This window comes from Pelobates fuscus, chromosome 1 (genome assembly GCF_036172605.1).
Source record: "Pelobates fuscus isolate aPelFus1 chromosome 1, aPelFus1.pri, whole genome shotgun sequence".
NCBI classification, from domain to species: Eukaryota; Metazoa; Chordata; class Amphibia; order Anura; family Pelobatidae; genus Pelobates; species Pelobates fuscus.
The window spans coordinates 236,402,000-236,422,240 of NC_086317.1; the positions used below are offsets into that span (position 1 = coordinate 236,402,000).

Genomic DNA, 20,241 nt, shown 5'->3' on the forward strand with positions numbered 1-20,241 from the left:
TGTCAGGAATACAAACCTGTATTTCTGACAATATAGTATCCAACTATTTAGGTGACTGCCCCTGAACGCATGTGAAAGTTTTTCAATCTTTATGATCTCAGTCGATTCCAATGATTTTTCTAAACTAACAATGCTTTGTTAAAAAAAACAAAAAACAAACAAACAAACCCTAACTTTTTTTAGTTGGCTCCAAGATTTAAGCAAGTTTGTCAAGCCCTGGCAAACTACTGTTATGTGAAGAGTTGAATAAAACAACCCAAACACAGCCTTGAGACAGGGGTGGGGATGGTTTTAGGATAAATACAACATGTGATAATGATGGGTGCTGCCAAATTCTTTTGGTTAAACAGCTTAAAAATAATTTAACAAAAACAGAGGAAACTGCACCCATGGAGTACAATTACTCCATTAATCTGTGAGTGTTCCTTTAATTCATAGGTCACGTGAGGGTTGCCACACGCATTACAAATAGAATGATTCATAATTGCTGCAAGTTTCAGCCACCCTGATACTCCTATAATAAACAGAGAGCTTGATCATTTAACTACGTCTGCAATAATCTTACAAACCTGACAAATCACGCTCTTAAGTGGACAGTTCCTTACACTTCTGCAAATCAACTTATTGCAATGAGAGCTTCAATTTCAACATATTAAAATGACAAAGTCAATGTTCTTTAACCCCTTAAGGACCAAACTTCTGGAATAAAAGGGAATCATGACGTGTCACACACGTCATGTGTCCTTAAGGGGTTAAAATGGACTAGAGCAGGGGTAGTCAAACTTTTTCTACCTACCTCCCACTAATGCCTCTTTCTTGATGGAAAAATGTCCATACCGCCCACCAGTTTTTGTGCAAGTGCGGAATATTTTTTAGAAAGGAGGGTGTTTTACAAAAATGTAGGTACATTTATCTTTTTATTTCTACTTAATGCATGTTTATAATGTTGTTTAATGAGAAAACAATAAAGTAAATTGAAATTACCTTTACTAGTGATTAATGAGATCCTTGAGGCTGATGCTGAGAGACTAAATATTTGAGATCTGGTTCGATTTTCGTAAGGAACAAATTAAGGTCTCCTCTTTCGGTGATATTCAGACAACTTCTCCGTTTGCTGATAATATGATTTCTCATCTGTGCATCAGCTCCCGTCCTCTCCTTCCTCAATCCCTCCTCCCCCCTTTTCTATTTTTTAACCTTCCCTATAGCAATGCCCAGCAGGAAGGCTGAGCTAGGTAGCCCACAACAATTTTCTCCTTTTTATATTTATAAGTTTATATAAGTACTCGGCTCCTTCTCTCTCCTATTCTACAAGTACTCGGCTCCTTCTCTCTCCTATTCTACAAGTACTCGGCTCCTTCTCTCTCCTATTCTACAAGTACTCGGCTCCTTCTCTCTCCTATTCTACAAGTACTCGGCTCCTTCTCTCTCCTATTCTACAAGTACTCGGCTCCTTCTCTCTCCTATTCTACAAGTACTCGGCTCCTTCTCTCTCCTATTCTACAAGTACTCGGCTCCTTCTCTCTCCTATTCTACAAGTACTCGGCTCCTTCTCTCTCCTATTCTACAAGTACTCGGCTCCTTCTCTCTCCTATTCTACAAGTACTCGGCTCCTTCTCTCTCCTATTCTACAAGTACTCGGCTCCTTCTCTCTCCTATTCTACAAGTACTCGGCTCCTTCTCTCTCCTATTCTACAAGTACTCGGCTCCTTCTCTCTCCTATTCTACAAGTACTCGGCTCCTTCTCTCTCCTATTCTACAAGTACTCGGCTCCTTCTCTCTCCTATTCTACAAGTACTCGGCTCCTTCTCTCTCCTATTCTACAAGTACTCGGCTCCTTCTCTCTCCTATTCTACAAGTACTCGGCTCCTTCTCTCTCCTATTCTACAAGTACTCGGCTCCTTCTCTCTCCTATTCTACAAGTACTCGGCTCCTTCTCTCTCCTATTCTACAAGTACTCGGCTCCTTCTCTCTCCTATTCTACAAGTACTCGGCTCCTTCTCTCTCCTATTCTACAAGTACTCGGCTCCTTCTCTCTCCTATTCTACAAGTACTCGGCTCCTTCTCTCTCCTATTCTACAAGTACTCGGCTCCTTCTCTCTCCTATTCTACAAGTACTCGGCTCCTTCTCTCTCCTATTCTACAAGTACTCGGCTCCTTCTCTCTCCTATTCTACAAGTACTCGGCTCCCTTTTTTTTTTTACAAGTACTCCTTTATTTTATCCCCCTTTTCTATTTTTCTTCCTTTTTATCCTTTTTTTATGCTTTTCTTTTACTTTCCTTATATCAATGTACAAAAGTAAGGCTGAGCTAGTTAGCCCACTTATTAGCCAACAACAATGTGCGCGCATTCAGTCCATAGGAAAGCATTACACAATGCTTTCCTATGGACGCTGGCGTCTTCTCACTGTGAAAAATCACAGTGAAAAGCGCGGAAGCGCCTCTAGCGGCTGTCATTGAGAGCCACTAGAGGCTGGTTTAACCCAAATGTAAACATATTCTTTTTTGAAACTGCTATGTTTACAGCAGGCAGTTAACCCTAGATGGACCTGGCACCCATACCACTTCATTAAGCTGAAGTGGTCTGGGTGCCTATAGTGGTCCTTTAACTCCTTAAGGACACATGACATGTGTGACATGTCATGATTCCCTTTTATTCCAGAAGTTTGGTCCTTAAGGGGTTAAAAATCATTTGGTGCTCTGGCAATCATGCCAAGTGTAACTAAAACACATTTTCACTCCCTACTCATTCTTCCTTCTACATGTTGCAAACCTTGCAGAGTTCCTTGAACATTTGCATGTCTGTTTACTTAAGGCTGTCTCTTTTTCAATAAACATTTGAAAATTCACAGAATTCAAAATCAATAAGTTATCTGTAAATGAACAGGATCTAAAAGTTTTAATTTGCTTTACTGCGTCAACTTGTTCAATCTCTGCATGTAGCAGTAGGAAGTTCCCAGCTAAATTCCAAAGACCCACCTACACAAACTGAGAACAAGTCTATGTGCAAACTCATGGCATTTGGCTACTACCTGTTTATATAGCAGTTATGCTTCATCCTAGGTGAACTTATGACAAGGTGTACGTGGGTTTCAGAGCAACAGGAAATTGTGTGTATTTTAGAATGTAGACTGGGATTTATTCACTCAAATAGAAGATTGAGAATTAAAAAAACACAACTGAATAGTAGACTTCAATCAAGGGTTTGACAGGGAACGTGCTAACCTAATTTATAATTAAGAACAAGTAAAATCCAGCTTTAAAAACATGATATAACAGCAGAGCTAGCTGTTTAACAGAAGACGCATTCTCTTGGGCTTTGTACCTTACCACACAAAAATAGGTTTTAAAGTGGAAAACGGGGCCCCACCCGATCAAAAAAAGCTCTCACTTGTTGTGGAAGAGGATATGGGAATGAAAAATAAAAAGGCCCGACAAGCCATGATTTCCAAAACCCACTTGCAGGACGTCTCGCAAAAGGCTCCTTTCATTTGGAATTGCCTGCCTACGCCCACCAGACTCGCACCTATTCTTCAATCTTATGAAGTCCTTCAAAACCCATCTTTTTAGAAATGCTTATGGCAACCCAGAATAACTTCTTCACAAATACGTCTCTTGCCTTCTCCCTCCAATGGGACCCAGCAACCCCCACCCCCCGATCCAACCCCACATGCCAGGCTGCCTGATGAACCATTAGATAACATATGAAGCTCCAGGGATATATATGCAATTGTATTGTAAGGATATTGTACCATTAGTTGAATATCGTTACTTCCTGCTGCAACCTCATGCCCACAAGGGATAAGCATGTTAACCTTTATTTTATTTGAGTTAATGTTACTTTTTTATAAAACCTCATTCCCCATACTTCTCTTAGAATGATTGCCTGTCTATTGAATATACTCACGTACTTACTGCTATCTTTAATGTGTATGACCTACTCCTGTTGAATTACAAAGAACAGCAAAAAACAAAACCAACAAAACACTTCTCTCTTGCCTTCATGCTCAGCAAGTTATTTGTACCAAACAAACATGTGTCACAGCTAGGTGGAAACTAGGGGAACATGTTGGAAAACAATACCAATTTGTTAGTCACTGGAAGCTCAAATACAATTGTGCATCAATACGTCTGACAATATAAGTGTTTGCCATGTCCATTTCATAAGCCATTAACAGCTCTCTCCCAAGAAAAAAGATAAAGGAAGAAACATTCGAAATCCATCTCTCCCTTGCCAAACCTTTTTCTTTTAATGTGTTTACAGTAGACAGCCCTTAGCGCGCCTGTTCTACTTCAGACACCTCCATCATTGGTGATCATATTAGAATTGGTATCTGAAAATTAGTGTTATATGAAAAGGCAAATAGCTCTGTAAAGAAAGTACAAAATGATCACCATGGGCCATGATTTGAGGATCTCACCATTGATGAACTGATCTCAACTAATTAACTAAATCAAGAAATTCTGGCCCTTGGAAAACATCTAGATGACAATTGCATTAACTATTAGAAAAGTTAAATACACAATATAACCATGAACTATGTAAGAAGCAACAACATATGTGAGGAAGGCTGAACTTGATGGACGCAAGTCTCTTTTCAGCTATGTAAGAATTTTGGTGCAGACAATGGGATAAATGTTAAATCATATCACAATAACTCATGGGTAATCATTATGTGCCCCCATTGTCATATCTTTTGACTACTTTATCGTTTTTTTTTATTAAATTCCACAACAAAACTGGATGGGTATTTCATAAAGATATTTGTTTTATTGCAGTGACAGCCACTTTACGCCACATAATTTAGCTTTATGGCAATGTGTAATTTTGGGGGGATTCTGTTTACCACAATGAATCACATTTCAAACTCTTTACAGGGCAGTATTGTGTTGAGTACTAGAGTGATCTGTAAAACTGGCATCTGTTACTTGTGCCAACTTTATATTAAAAACACATACGACTGACATGGCCTTCAACACAGACAATCAAACTTTACAAAAAACTGTAACAAACTTTACTAACGTGGCGTGAATTTAAAGTGCCTCTTTGAATACCATAGCTAGAACTCATGCAAAAAATGGTTTACAGTTTCACCCATGGCAGCATTCCTCCAAGGAATCAGTGGTTCAGCTCCTCTTCACAACTAAAGCATCAGGCCAAGCACCATAACCACTCCAGAACACCCTTGCAAATCCCCTGTGGAACCAAACTGTTTGAGAACTACGACTTAGCCAGGGGTCTGCCAGGCTCTGCTCCCTGTCTCCAAAACTTAGGACACAGTCAGAACCTCTTGGTAGCATACCCCCACTAAACAGTGTGGTGTAGTGGTCATAATGTGTTAATTGTTCCGTTAAAAGAACTATATGGATATATATTTTTTTCAGCCATTACATGGGTAGGTCTACCGAGACATGCATACATATGTCTGACCTGTAAATCAGACATACTGACACACAACACAAACAATTAAATCCCTTATATCAGAGAACAACAACAACAGAGGGCTGACATATGTCTTACGAGAATACAGAACTATTTCACATCCTCACAACAAATACGGCGTCAAAACACTTACTGAAAGATACCACCTGCTCAAAAAACTAGGTGATCAGTGATCTTATTTGGTCACCTTTCAGGTTTAAAAAAAAAAAAAAAAAAAAAAGACCAATTGAAAATATTTTCCATACTTACCACACAGCCCTGCTATTTTTGTAATAAAAATAAATACATCTGCAATTTGACTTTAAATGCAGCCTGGTATAGAGCGAACCCTATATAGACAGGGACATTCTAAACCCACATTTGCTCATATAGTCTCTCTCTATAAAGGGCTGCTGGAGAGACCCACACACCGCACAGCCGGCAGCCCAGCACGGCTCCCCACATTGCTCTATAATAATAATAATTAGTATCGGAGCTCCCAGCCGGCCGCTCCTGTATATGGGAGCTCTCTCTCTCTCTCTCTCTCTCACCGCACGCAGTGTGCTCTGACCGGCCGGCTATGGGCACGGAGGCCTTGCTCTACCCAGGGCGGCCTCCCTAGTGAGTGTCCGGCTGCTCTCACCGCATCCTCCAGCTCATCATCCGAAACGGCGTCCTCGGGCTGGTCCAGGTCGATGTCAAACACCCCCGCCATGGCCTCGGACGTTCTCTGCTTCACCGCAGCGCGGCTCGGCACCCCGTTCCCCCGCCTCATGGGCTCGAATACACGGCCGCCATCACAAGACGCTGGAACGCGACGGCGCCCGCTGGACGTCACCACTGCACCCTCCACCCTGCGACGCATCGCACGCATGCGCAGAGCGAACAACCGAGGGCAGCCGCAGAGCACTGCGCACGCTCTAAACACACTGCGCACGCTCTGCACGTGCCGGGCCCCGCCCAACTGTGGGCACTGCGCACGCGCTCTGCACGTTTAAGGCTCCGCCCAACTGCGGGCACTGAGCTTGTGTAACTACAATGACTCCGCCCAACTCCGGGCACCGCGCTCACTTTCTGCAAGACACTGCAGTTATTGTGTTATTGAAGGCAGTCCGCATTGTGTGTTTCTCTCGGTTTCCAGTGTGAGTGCATTAGATAAGAAGGAAGAATGTGTCGGCTACTGAGTGTATGGCGCATGCGTGTGACGTCACTAGCCCAGGCAGAGCTGGTGGAAGCCCAACAGGTAGAGGTGAGGGTTGCAGTTGTTAAACTGTCACATGTACAATGCAACGGACCGACTGCGGATAGAAACACTGCTCCTTGTATGTAGAGGGGGGGAGGTTTATATATATATATATATATATATATATCTATCTATTATAATTGGTGAACTAACAGGGCAAGTCCCTGCAGAGAAACTTTCAAAGGCCAAAAAGCGAAACTGGAAGCATTGGTTGTCTTAGAAACTGTTTCAAGTTCTGTTATTTTTAAATTTAACGTTAAAGGACCACTATCGTGCCAGGAAAACAAACTGTTTGTTTCCCTGGCTCTATAGGGTCTTTGGGCCCCCCCCCCCCACCCTCAGGGCCCCCCTCCCGCCAGGCTGAAGGGGGAGGAAGGGGTTAATCCCTTACCTTTATCCAGCGCCGCGCTCCCTCGGCCCTGGGGACTCTCCTCCCTCTGCCGACGTCAGCACCGAATTCGCATGTTTGGCAAGAGCCGCGCGTGTATTCAAACCGCCCATAGGAAAGCATTTCTCAATGCTTTCCTATGGACGTCCAGCGTCCAGTGCGAAGTGCCTCTAGCGGCTGTCAATGAGACAGCCACTAGAGGCTGGATTAACCCTAAAGTAAACATAGCAGTTTCTCTGAAATTGCTATGTTTACAGCAGTAGAGTTAACCCTAGATGGATCTGGCACCCAGACCACTTCATTAAGCTGAAGTGGTCTGGGTGCCTATAGTGGTCCTTTAAATAGATTTTGAAGTCTCACTTTAATAAATAACCCTGCTAGAATGTCAACCTTTCAGCCAAGGTAGTTGAAGAAATTGATATCAGCTATATTGGCCATAAAACTACATTTTTGTCATTTTCTGCACATTTATAGTTTAATGAATAAGTTACTTTATAAGTAACTTTGTGCAGTAAGGTACATGACTCTTACAAATGTTTTTGCACACATCTGCTTAGGGTTGCCAAATCCACTCTGTTTTCCTAGCACATGTCACTTCACTGGCGGATCCAGAGTCTTATCTCGGGAGGGGCACTCATAGATTATTTAAAGAAACAATCCAGGCACAATAACCACTACAGCTCTCTGTAGTGGTTTTGGTGCCAGGAGTGCCGTGGTGCCCTCCCAGAGTAAATAGTCAAACTGTTTAAGAACAGTTTGACAATTTACCTGGGGTCTGCTAGGATAGGGTCTGTAGTAGGGGATAGGGCCTCTAGTAATGTGTGTGTGTGTGTTTGTGTCTGTATGGGAGGCAGTGAGTGTGTGAGGGTTGCAGGGTGGGTATGGGAGGCAGTGTGTGAGGGGTGCAGAGTGTGTGTGTGTGGATGGGAGTGCAGTGGGAGCACTGTGTGTAGGAGGCAGTGTGTGCATGGGAGTGCAGTGTGTATATGTGGGGTGCTGTGGGAGGACTGTGTGTGTGTGGGCCCAGTGTTTGTATGAGGGTGTAGTGGGGGCAGTGTGTGTATGGGAGTGCAGTTGGGGAAGTGTGTTTATGGGGGTGCAGTGTTTGTGTGGGGGAGCACTGTGTGTATGGGGTTGCAGTGTGTGTGTGTGTGGGGGGGGTGCAGCGTTTGTGTGAGGGGGATAAGTGTGGGGAGGTGCAGTGTTTGTTTGGGGAGCAGTGTGTGTGGGGAGCACTGTGTGTGTGTTGGTGCAGTGTTTGCACCCCCCCACACACTGCACCCATAGACACGCTGCTCCCCCATACACACAGTGCTCCCCATACACTGTGTGTGTGGGGTGCAGTGTGTGTGTGGGGGTGAAGTGTTTGTATGGGGAGCACTGTATGGGGGGTGCAGTGTGTGTATGGGGAGCAGTGTTGTGTGGGGGGCAGTGTGTATGGAGGACAAGTGTGTGTGTGTGTGTGGGGTGCACTGTGTGTATGGGGGTGCACTGTGTGTATGGGGGTGCAGTGTGTGTGTGGGCGGGTGCAGTGTTTGTGGAGGATAAGTCTGTGTGTATGGGGGGCTGTGGGGAAGTGTGTGTGTGTAGTTGAAGAGGGCAGAGCAAAACAAATGTATTTTTTTTTTAAATTAAAATTACATTATTTTATATTTTTTATATCCCCCCTCCCTTCTTACCTTTGCCCAGGGAGGGGGGATATCATTTCAAATCCCTGGTGGTCCTCGTGGTGAATCCCTTGCGGTTCTAGTGGGAGTGAACTCTAACCTGCAGCTCAGGCTAGAGTTCACTCTCGCGAGAACGGAGCGTTGCCTGGGTAACCGCGGCAACGCTCCATGCTCGCGAGAGGAGACCCGGCGGAACTCATCTTTGATCTTTGATCTCCCCTCCGGTCCGTGAAGGCACTTAGCAGGGCCGGCGCTTGGATAGCACCAGCCCTGCTGGAGAGAGCATCGGATCTCGGGAGGGGGGAAATTGCCCCGTTGCCTTATTGGCATAATCTCTGCAGGTGCCCTGGCAGCAGAGTGGATATAGAAACTGTGGCACAGTCATGGGCAATGTTTATAACATAACCCCACAGCCATAAAACCAACAGTAATGCAGGGCTTGACACATTTGCTTGAAATCTAGGAGCCAGCTATAAAAAAGTAGGAGCCAGTTTTTTTTTTATTTTTAGCACGTTTATTTTCAGCAACAAAAATACAATTCATAAAGTCGCACTATAGTCACCAGAACCACTACAACATAATATAGCGGTTCTAGTGTCTATAACCTGTCCTTGCAGGCTTTTCAATGTAGACACCGCCTTTTAATTGAAAATGCAGTGTTTACATTGCTGCCTGGTAACACCTCTAGTGGCCGACCTTCCTAGTCTAGTACTGCACAGTGTAAATGTTCCCCATAGAGATGCATTGATTCAGTGCATCTTTATAGGGAGTGTACAGTGCTGTCGTTTGCTGTGCATGCTCAATATCCTTCCAGTGTTTTCCTATGGGTAGATTAATTATCTCAGTCATGGAGGCGGGGCCAGGATGCGAAACCAGCATTGCGTGGGGAAAAAAAAAGGTGAGTAAAAACAGATCTGAGGGAGACGGTCAACTAAACAGACACACTCACTGATTTGATGCACACTGACAAACACACTCACTCAATGACAGATTCACACACATACATTCTGTCACACTCGTATATATTTTAATTTAAATCCATCCAAACCTTTGGGAGAGCTGGAGTGGATCCTTTCACAGTGGGCCTGTGTGGCTGCTGAAATATGTGTCAGTGTGTGTGCGTGTGTGTGTGTGTGTCAAATCAGTGAGTAGTGTGTGTCTGTTTACGTGAACGGTCCTCTTCCAATCGCATTGGAAAGGTGTTTTTACTCACCCAACTGCTGGCCTCATCTCCATGGCTGACATAATCAGTCTTCATGATATCAGCCAATTCAATCAGCATGCGCTGCAAAACGCAGCGCCAATCAGCATCTCATCATAGTTATGCAGTGAATCAAATGTTGAACATTCAGCACCTTAATGCAGAGCGTGGATGTAGGATAGTCGGTCCCTGCAGCACAGTGCTCCCTTCCTGCCAGTCACATTATGTAGCGTGGCCTGGTCTGACAGGAAGTACTTACTGAGAGAGCACTTTCTGTCAGACCAGGTACTTAGGTTTGCTCGGCCACACTACAATGAGGTGAGCAAGTAAAGGGGGGATAGGGGAGAGAGACATGGAGGGACTGAGAGGGGGGGAGGTGAGAGCTGCATGGAGAGGTTGGGGGGGGGGAGGTGAGAGCTGCATGGAGAGGTTGGGGGGGAGGGGGGAGTTGAGGCAAATGGTACTGTTGGCAGGGATGTATTTTTCACAAGGCATTTGCCTAGGGCGGAGCAAAAAAATGCCACCCCAAGCTCCCAAACAAATGCCTTATTTGCCTGTGTTCTGGGGCTGTCCACTTTACTGTGAGTGAGTGTAGCTGTCAGTGTGTGTCTGTGATTTAGAATGGGTGTGCCTGTGAGTGTGTGTATGTCATTTTATGTGTATCTGAGAGTGTGTGCCTGTCAGTGAGTGTGTGTGTCAGTGAAAGTGTGTGTTGGTTAAACAGTGCGTGTCAATGACTGTATGTGTGTGTCAATGACTGTGTATCTGTCAGTGAGTGTATATCAGTGCATGTATCAATGAGGGCATGTGTCTGTCAGTCAAAAAAATGGCCTTGACACTAATTAGGGGGGCAAATTTAGATTTTGGGGGTGCCCGTATTTGGTTGTGCCTAGGGCAGCACAAATCCAAAATACACCACTGACTGTTGGGGGGTGGGGGGAATGAGACACATGGGGGGCCCCAGGGCAATTTCTGCACCTGGGCCTGGTGATTTCTAACTATGCCTGTGCTTATGACAATTGGAAGTCACTGGGCTCTCTATAGTACAGTCAACTACTGATAGTATGGAGACATTGCACTAATATGGTTGATAATATACAGAAGCAGAACCTAGAAAGCGGGGGTATATTTCTACTTTTAAACATGTAGTGTGTATGTTGAGATTAAATTTAACTTGTCCATCTAGTGCAGCGATGGCGAACCTATGGCACGCAGAGCCCTTTCTGTGGGCACACAGCTATAGGTCGCCGGTAGGGTGCCTACATGTCCCGGATCACCTGGGACCAGGGCCGGCGCTTCCGATATGCTACTTAGGCAGTCGCCTAAGGCACACCGGCCTGGGGGGCGCCAGATTTGAGTGACCCGGTAGGAGGGAAGTGCACAGCTTCAGTTTCCTGTACCCGGCCGGACTGAAGGGAAGTGCTCACTGCTCGCTACATAGGGAGGTAGGAGGCACAATAGTGAGGGGGGTTAGCACCAAGGGGAGGGAAGAGACCACTAAGCAGTGGGGGGAGAATAGTGACCACTAAAGGGAGCGGGGGAGAGGAGTGACTACTAAGAGGGTCGGGGGAGAGGAGTGACCACTAAGGGGGTGTGGGAGTGGAGTGCTCACTAAAGGGGGAGTGAGGAGTGACCACTAAAGGGGGGAGAGAAGAGAACCACTAAGGGGAGGTGGGGGAGAGAACCACTAAAGGGGCAGGGTAGAGCTCTAAGGATGGAGGGGACAGCTCTAAGGGATGGGAGGAGGGAGAGCACTAAGGGACAGAGGGGTATGGGAAAACACTAAGGGACCGTTGGGCAGGGGAGAGAACTTAGGGACAGTAGGGGATGGGAGAGCACTAAGGACAGGAGGGGAAGGGAGAGTGTTAGTGTATATAATTGCCGTGTTGGTTTGTATTGCGGTTTGGGCCCTCGGGCTCAAAAATGTTCGCCATCACTGATCTAGTGTTTGCTTTTTGGAATCTGAATTAATTGCTTCAGCATTTTTTGAGTTTATTTGACCTCATACTACCACTTTATCATGGACATGGGATAAAATGTATTAATCTTAAATGATTCTAATATTTTTCAGATCAAATTGTTATAAAACATGTCAATAGTTACAGTGCAACTTGGACAGTGCGGAAACCAAATTGGCTATGAGTTATTTGACGTTATCCACAGCGATCTTCACAATAAGACCGGGATCTGCTCTAAGAGAGAAAATGATAACTACCAGGCAGTTTGCAAGGAAAGGTTTTTCAGTGAGGAGGAGGAATCTGGAGGTGCTACATTTTTTTCTTATTTTTTTCTTTCTTTTTTTCATTTGATATTTAATTATATCACTATTTGTGCTCTTGTTTTCTCTAATTTCAGATTATGTAACTCGTTCTGTTCTAGTTGACATGGAGCCTAAAGTAATTTCTCAAACTCTATCAATGGCAGCTCGATCTGGAAAATGGAAATATGATCACAAGTCACAATTTTCTCAAAAACAGGGATCAGGAAACAACTGGGCAAATGGGTATGGCATTAAATATTTAATGATTTCTTTAACCCCTGCACTGCATTTTATGACTTATTTGACAGCTGTACTTTTCAAGGAAGTATTTGTCACACTATGTTGTTGTTTGTCGTGTATCAGCCATGCTTAGCGCTACAGAGACATTTCACTTCTCCTGCAGGAGTGGACCGTGTACAGAGCGGGCACCTTGGAATCAGGGTAGGTTGTCAAACCAGTACTAAATCGGTTTAACAGCATACTATTGGACAGCTCCTGGGCATCTCTGACACCATAACACCGTAATCACCACTATCTGCTGCAATGGTTATGGTGCTTCAAGTGTTCTATTGATTTTGGGGGGGAGGTTGTATTTTATTTGAGTAGCTCATTGACAGCCAAATCATGCTCAGTGAGTTTCTGACTGAGGCTAGTTAGATTTAAAATATCCATCTACTGTAATAGCATGTTGAGGCAGCCATTTGGCTTATGTGGAATAAAACTCTAGTCAGCCTCATCCAGTTGTTGGCTGAACCTGATAAGAATGTTCTTTCAAAATGGATTTGTACACCATCGGATACAGCATTAGAGAGTGAGATTGATATATAAATGTAATATTTGTTTTATTTATTGAGGAGCCTGGGAACAGAATATTTTCTTCAGTGCTTCTCTGTTAGAAACTTTGATTAGACAGTGGCCATCGCTAATACGAAAGTAAGTGCAGGGCAAAAAGGGAGTGGGTCTTCATTATCTGTAAATGCCATTAGCTGTGTACACAAAAGTCATATGCCCAAGTTAATCTGAGTTCATAATTGCAAGTGTTAGTTCACACATGACTTAAGAAATCCCAGAACCCAGAAAATATTGATTCATAAAAGTTTGCTGTTGGTATCTTATTGTATAAAATTGTGTTTATGTACATTTTGAATAGCTCCTGAAATATATTTGTCTATATCCAAAATTCTGCAAATGTTTATCGACTTCTCATATCACCTTGCAAGCATCTATATTGTGGAGGAATGCTCTGAGTGAACGAATACAAGCTAACCTGTAAAATGCTCATTAACCGAAAAATACACCATTAACTCCTGTGCTTGCTTACATATTTATTAAAGCAAAAATAATATAAATACACATTTATCTGTGAAAGGGAGCTACAACTAGTTTAATACATTTTGAACATACATTCCAAGCTTATGCAAACATAAATAGTAAAACTGCATAAAATAAATCTCTGCTAAGTACTGGAATGACATCTTGCAAATGTTGCAAACTAAATGGAACAAGAAGCGTTGTTTAAATGGAAAGATAGCAAGGTGTTCTAATTGATAGAAAAAAATGAAAAATCTGTTGTCCAAGCATTATTTGTAATATTATTTTAACCACCAGTTGGATAAATATATACTAGAGAAGTAATGATATCTAAATTAATTTCATTGCTTACAACTAAAGTTCACACTTTATATTTACTATGGTTTTGAAATCACTCCTGTCATCTTTGGGACCCTGTGTGCAACACCTTGGCTCGATACTGAGCACTGTCATCTTGTTTTTCCAGCTCATGGCACTTCATCTCCTCTCACCTTTGTTAAAGTGAAGTGAACTATGGAACCAAGTTACTACAACATACTTTGTTTTATGATATATAGTAATTGCGTTGGAATTTAATTAAAATTCAAACATAGGCCTTGATTAAATATTTTTGGATAAGATTTTCAAATAACTATTTTTTTTTCAAATTATTTATTTCAAGAAGTCACTGTTAAAGGATCACTATAGGGTCAGGAACACAAACATGTATTCCTGACCCTATAGTGTTAACACCACCATCTAGCCCCCCTGGGCCCCTCATGCCTCCATAAATATAGCAAAATCTTACTGTATTCAAGCCTGAAGCTGTACATCTGCATGCTGTTTGCCTCAGAAAAACAAGCAGTCTGCTGACATCATCAGAAGTGGTAGCCTGATCCAATCACAGTGCTTCCCCATAGGATTGACTGAGACTCAATAATGCTGGCTCTGCCTCTTTGTCAAACACAGCCCTGGCCAATCAGCATCTCCTCATAGAGATGAATTGAATCAATGAATCTCTATGAGGAAAGTTCTGTGTCTGCATGCAGAGGGAGGAGATACTGAATGTTTGGATGCATTTTAGGCAGCCATGACCCAGGAAGGATCTCTAACAGTCATCTCAGGAGTGGCCAGTGAAGTTATCACTAGGCTGTAATGAAAACACTGCATTTTTTCTGAAAAGACAGTGCTTACAGCAAAAAGCCTGAAGGTAATGATTCTACTCACCAGAACAAATTCAATAAGCTGGTGACTATAGTGTCCCTTTAAAGTCTAATAGGTTGTGCATATAATACACATGATGACTGAATTGTGTTTTTACTTCAGATATGCTGCTTGTTCTGTATTTTGTCTCCTTTCTAATCATTGTTTATTTGAAGTGTCTGGTTTATTCTGTTTATACAGTTACTGTATACATGGTCCAAAACACAAAGACCTCGTTATGGACCTAGTTCGAAAGCAGGTGGAAAAATGTGATCGTTTGGCTGGTTTCTTCACGATAATGAGTATGGCTGGAGGGACAGGATCTGGCATGGGAACATATGTCACCCGGTGTTTACGTGATACATATCCTAACTCATTTCTACTCAATCAAGTAATTTGGCCTTATGGCACTGGAGAGGTAAATATCTGACCATTTGGCACTAGCACACATTTGTTTGTTGTGTAATGCTGATATTGTTAATTCTGTGTTTTCATTTTTTCTCTTCATGCTACAAAATATTTTAGATACAGATCCTTACTCATAAGATCAAAAGCCAGTCTCTGTTACTATACAAATGTTTAGTTGTAAATAATAAACTATTTTTGGAAATTGGCATATAGTTTTAAACTCTAAATCCAGAAATCCATCACACTTCTACCGCATCTGTTGTATAACCTATAGGGAGGAGGTAAGCAGCCATCGCGTTCACTATTGTTGCACTCATGATTTTACGAGTGCACATTGACACGTTTGTCCACCATTCAATTACCCAGCTGTAGTTTAAAAGAAAGGTCCAGAGCACCACAGTAGAGTAAAAGCACTTTAAATTTATTGCAGCCCCACACCTGACATTTTTTTTTCCTGCTAGTAATCTCTTAATTAAGTTGCAAGTCACTGAAATGATTTACATTGACAATAATGTATCTGGAATTACATTATCAAAGCATTTAAAATATAACCGTTGCAAATCACCTGCAACTTGTTTTAACTTTTCATGTGATGCTGTTTAATTTATTTTAAATTTGCATTAAAGATTTAGCAAATAACCACACATCCCAGTTCAATCTAGGCACAAACAGGAGATGTTTCCCAAATGAGGAGGAGAAACACGGGTTTTGTGCGTATGTGCCATTTTTGTACATATAAAACCATTACTCCACCCTTAATACATTTGGAATACATGTATGCCTCTTAGATTTTTGTTTATTTTTCCCTGATGATTTTACCATTGATAAAGTTCATAGATTAAAAAGACAAATAAGTAATAATAGTAGGGCAACGCTCCAAAAGCTGTCATAAAAAGTAGACACAACACTTTTTATACATAACCATGTTTTTTAATACTTCTCTGTATGCTTTCCAAATACTTAGTGCCAGGTGTAAAGCACAGAGCCTATAACATTTATGGCATTATAATTTCTGATGCTAATTCAAGCAAATTAAATCGAGGCAATAGTTATTTACTAAATTCCAAATTTAGCAAATTACATTTTAATTGCAAATTGTATTTTCTTTATTTAACAGTAATCGGGGCACATACAAAAATATAAATAAGTATCACAGAATGTAGTTAAAATTGCATACCACAAGTGCTATATAGCTACTTTGAAAAATTATCCTATATATAAATTAGCTGTAATTTTTAGCTTGGCAATATCTAATTTGCCACTCTTTTCACCAGTGTAGCTCTAATTACCCATTTAGAGCTTGGCAAAAGCATATGATATCAGCAGACAGCATCTAGAAACTGCTATTTACTGAGCTGCTCCCTGCTTTCCACTGTGAGTGCCTGCTCTGCCAATGAATGGTCTGTTCACCTAAAACAGAAATGCTAAACATATTTAAAACAGTCAACACATAAGTAAGTCATATTTATGTCCAATAACAGTCCCATTTTAAGAACACCTAATACATAGATCTCTAAAATAGAGGGGGAGAAATTTCATAGAAATAAATAGTCTGGCATATTGAGATCGTAAAATAAAAAATGTTGCTTATTATTATGCCTTGATAAAACTTTTATTAGTCTGTAGTACATAAACTACAACACTTCATTAGCGTTAAAAGGTAATGTAGACAAGCCGTTCTCTTTTTCAGTATATGAAGCAAACCTTTCACAGTGTGTTTATTTTAATTCATTTTTTTTATTCTCTATTTTGGTGTGCAGAGATAGTACAGACCTGCTAGAAGTGCCACAACAACAGATACTGGCGATACCGAGTAGACAATAGTGTGGCCTGGGATAATTCTGCACAATTTTATAATAAACATTCACATGAAACATTGCATGTTTATACGTGGGTGATATTAAAATAAAAAAGAGAGAGACAAGAAAATTAACAATAAGCTCATGTTAGTCATTATGCCTGCTGAGATGTTTAAGATATGGAGTAGTGTTAGTAAGAACACAGAATAACTGTGGTTGATGTGCGTTAGACACTGGGCAGTATATCAGGAGAGGATGACATACTCTAGTTTATGTTCGGTCATTGATACTGTCTAACTTGTTAGATCGAAGGTTATGCAATGGCATACAGGGATAACATGCTGGCATATCTAACCAAATAACTTACTGCTTACAAAATAGACATGTCCCTATGGTAACCATTGAGTGCTCTGTACATGGATTGGTAACTGGCCTGGCTGGTCTAAACATTAGTAAGAATTCTGGGCATATGACTTACAAGTGGTATTTGAGCTCATGCTAAGCTAGTGAGTCATTTGAAGCAGCTATGTCGACGGTTAGCTTTTGTCATGACAACACTAAGTGGGAGCCTCTATTGTTTTAGGTTTCCCCTAACCAAAGGGGTGGCGGGGGAGAGGGAGTAGGTGGAGGCTTTAGCCTATAACGGAATGAATCGGAACAGCTTAATAAACTTGGGTAACACATAGCTCAATGACTATATCAGGCGTATCAACTGAAGCCAAAACAAAACCTGAAGTACATTCCTGTACAGACAGAAAAAACAAAGACAGCCAGCGTAGTCAGGTGGTAGATGCTGTGGCTTCTCTAGCCCATGGCACAAAAGGCATTAAGTTGGCAGGGTCTCACGTGTCAGAAGTTGCTGGGGGTGACGTGGAAGAGGTTGTTGCAGAGAGTGCTGTTAGTAGTGCAGGGGCTTCGGGAACAGAGCTTAGTCTATGCATAGTTTTGTTGTGTGTTACCAGTAGAGCTCTAGGTATACCCATCGATAAGTGATGCCTGCGGAGTGCAGCTGGTGCATGATGTGACGGAGGGACCTGCGCCATTGCAGGGTAGCTCAGGTGAGGTCTTGGTAGAAAGACAGCTGGGAGTCTTCAAACGTATATGGTGTTTTCCCCTCAGGGCTGCCATGAGGTGTCCCTTGTCCTGGGAGGTTGTGCAGCGTAGGACGACATCTCGTGGATTTCCTAGCCACCTGAGAGGGTAATACAGAGGCCACAAGACGCTGTAAGTAATGAGGTAGCTCCTCAGCCATGATTGTATCCGTCACGCCACAGATCTCAACGTGGTTGCGCCTTTGGCAGTCTTCAAGCGATGCCAGCTATGAGGCAAATAACTGGTGGTTGGACTGGAGAGTATGGAGGGAGTCCTTTATGTTGGATACCTCTGTGCAAATGTCCATTATATCATCTTCTATAGCCTTGACCCTCTCTGTGACATGTTGGACCTGTTTTAATCACTGACATGTCTGTAGCTAATAACATCTGTATGTCAAGCAGGAGAGTTTGAATGTCCTGTTTGGTAGCTAGGTTCCCAGTGAGGGCATCCAAGTGAGTAGCAACTGCCTGGCCCAATTCTTGGGGAGTAAGTGTCCCACTGCATTCTGGCAAGTTCAAGGAGTCCGGCATGTCCGCGATGTCCTGAGACTCTGGCACCGCTCCCGGTGTCGGCTTTTGGATTTTGCACCCCATGGTAGGGGATGTCTGCAGGTGTTGTAGCTGCTGTGTCTGCTGTGTTTGTCAGCAGCTTCGATCTTGCGGCTTTCAGAGGCTGAAAGAAGGACATTGGTGAATGCAGCAGCACTCACTGCGCCAGGTATTATATCTGCCCTGGTCGGATGGCCCCGTATCGGGAGATTTGTATGAGATTGTCCTGAAGCTGCCAGGAGCTGAGAGAGATGGTGTCTGCTCCCGTGTGCTGGCAAGCTCCCCTTCACAGTATTTTTTAAGTAAAGCTGTACATAAAAAAAAAACAGGGATGAGAAAGGATAATAGAGCTGTATGCTAGTTAACATTACCCTGGCTATGTTTGAATGAGAATTGTCTGTACTGATATGTTAGTGCACCTCAATAGCTAACTAAAAATTTAGCTCTGGTTTGTGTTTCTATTGTACTAAAACTCTCAGTGGTGGTCTTTTGTTTTATTTTTTTAATTTCTATTTACTTGGCATACCTGGCAGCAGGGGGCAGTGAAGTCGCCACGAACACGAAAGGGCAACAGAAGTATGTTCACATTAACTGGTTAGAATGAGGAACTGTCACTTCCAGGGAGAGTTTCTCTTTCACTCTCAAGTTGATAGAATGCTATTTCATGCAGGTGCATTTTGCCTTGTCCATATCCTGCATGAAGCGCCACTTTAATGCCTTCTGCTGTCATTGTACCAGTCTGATATTTTCAGTAGTGTAACATTGGGATTATGTATAAAGCAAATATAGGGCATTTTCTTAAAGGAACACTGTAGGGTCAGGAACAGAAACATGTATTCCTGACCCTATAGTGTTAAAATCACCATTTAGGAGGCTTGCCCTGCCCCCTTCTCCACTTAGAAAGTGTTTAACGTTAACTTATATTCTGCTCTCCACAGGTCTGCAGGTACTGGCCCGCCCCCGATCCGCCTCTTTGGCTAACATCATCAGAATTGATGATCTCAGCCAAGCCAATACCTTGGATTGGCTGAAATCGCCAAGTAGGGAGCAGGGATAAACACCACCCTGGCCAATTCGCATCACTTCATAGAGATGCATTAAATCAATGCATCTCTATGAGGAAAGTTCAGCATCTGCATGCAGAGGGAGGAGATGCTGAACGGCAGTGTTGCACAGTGTGAAGTGAGTACATATAGCACTGATTACTCTCAGCATCATTCTGCATATTGTCCTATGATTGCAACTGATTGTTTACCAAACTCTGCATTTATATATTACCTCCATATTATTATTTAAAAATTATGGAAGAACAACGACTATTTCATGTATGTATGTATGTATTATATGTATCATCTTTATATGAAAAAAAGTATTGATACATTTCTAAATATTTCTCTTAGGTTATTGTTCAAAACTACAATTCTATACTGACTCTCTCTCGCCTCTACCAGTCCTCTGACGCATTACTAGTACATGAGAATGATGTAATCCACAAAATTTGCTCTCAGCTGATGAATATAAAACAGATATCCTTTAGAGATGTAAATAAAATCATTGCTCACCAGCTGGGCAGTGTATTTCAACCAGCATACACTTCAGAAGGAGCCTCACATTACAGCAGGAATCCTTTAGGTATGGTTTCACCGTTCACTTTTATGCTTATTTTAAATTGACTATTTTGTGTTAATTATATTTATTTCTTATTTGTTATTTTCAG

At 42.4% G+C, this 20,241-nt stretch overlaps 2 protein-coding genes across 4 annotated transcripts in view; one reads left to right on the forward strand and one right to left on the reverse strand.

Moving 5' to 3' along the window:
• Positions 1-6,272, reverse strand: part of RPS6KB1 (ribosomal protein S6 kinase B1) — a 29,598-nt gene extending 23,326 nt beyond the window's left edge. Inside the window, exon 1 of the mRNA XM_063455248.1 lies at positions 6,066-6,272. Coding sequence (XP_063311318.1) covers positions 6,066-6,197 — 132 coding nt within the window. The 5' untranslated portion in view covers positions 6,198-6,272. The remainder of the gene's footprint in view (positions 1-6,065) is intronic.
• Positions 6,273-6,475: 203 nt separating this feature from the next.
• Positions 6,476-20,241, forward strand: part of TUBD1 (tubulin delta 1) — a 49,266-nt gene continuing 35,500 nt past the window's right edge. Inside the window, exons 1-5 of one of the 3 annotated variants that reach the window (XM_063444513.1) lie at positions 6,476-6,564; positions 11,993-12,185; positions 12,277-12,424; positions 14,876-15,092; positions 19,925-20,156. In XM_063444513.1, the coding sequence (XP_063300583.1) occupies positions 12,011-12,185; positions 12,277-12,424; positions 14,876-15,092; positions 19,925-20,156 (772 nt within the window). In that variant the 5' untranslated portion in view covers positions 6,476-6,564; positions 11,993-12,010. Of the gene's footprint in view, positions 6,565-6,593; positions 6,672-11,992; positions 12,186-12,276; positions 12,425-14,875; positions 15,093-19,924; positions 20,157-20,241 lie in introns of those variants that run through there. The other 2 variants (XM_063444512.1, XM_063444514.1) reach the window with 2 other exon arrangements.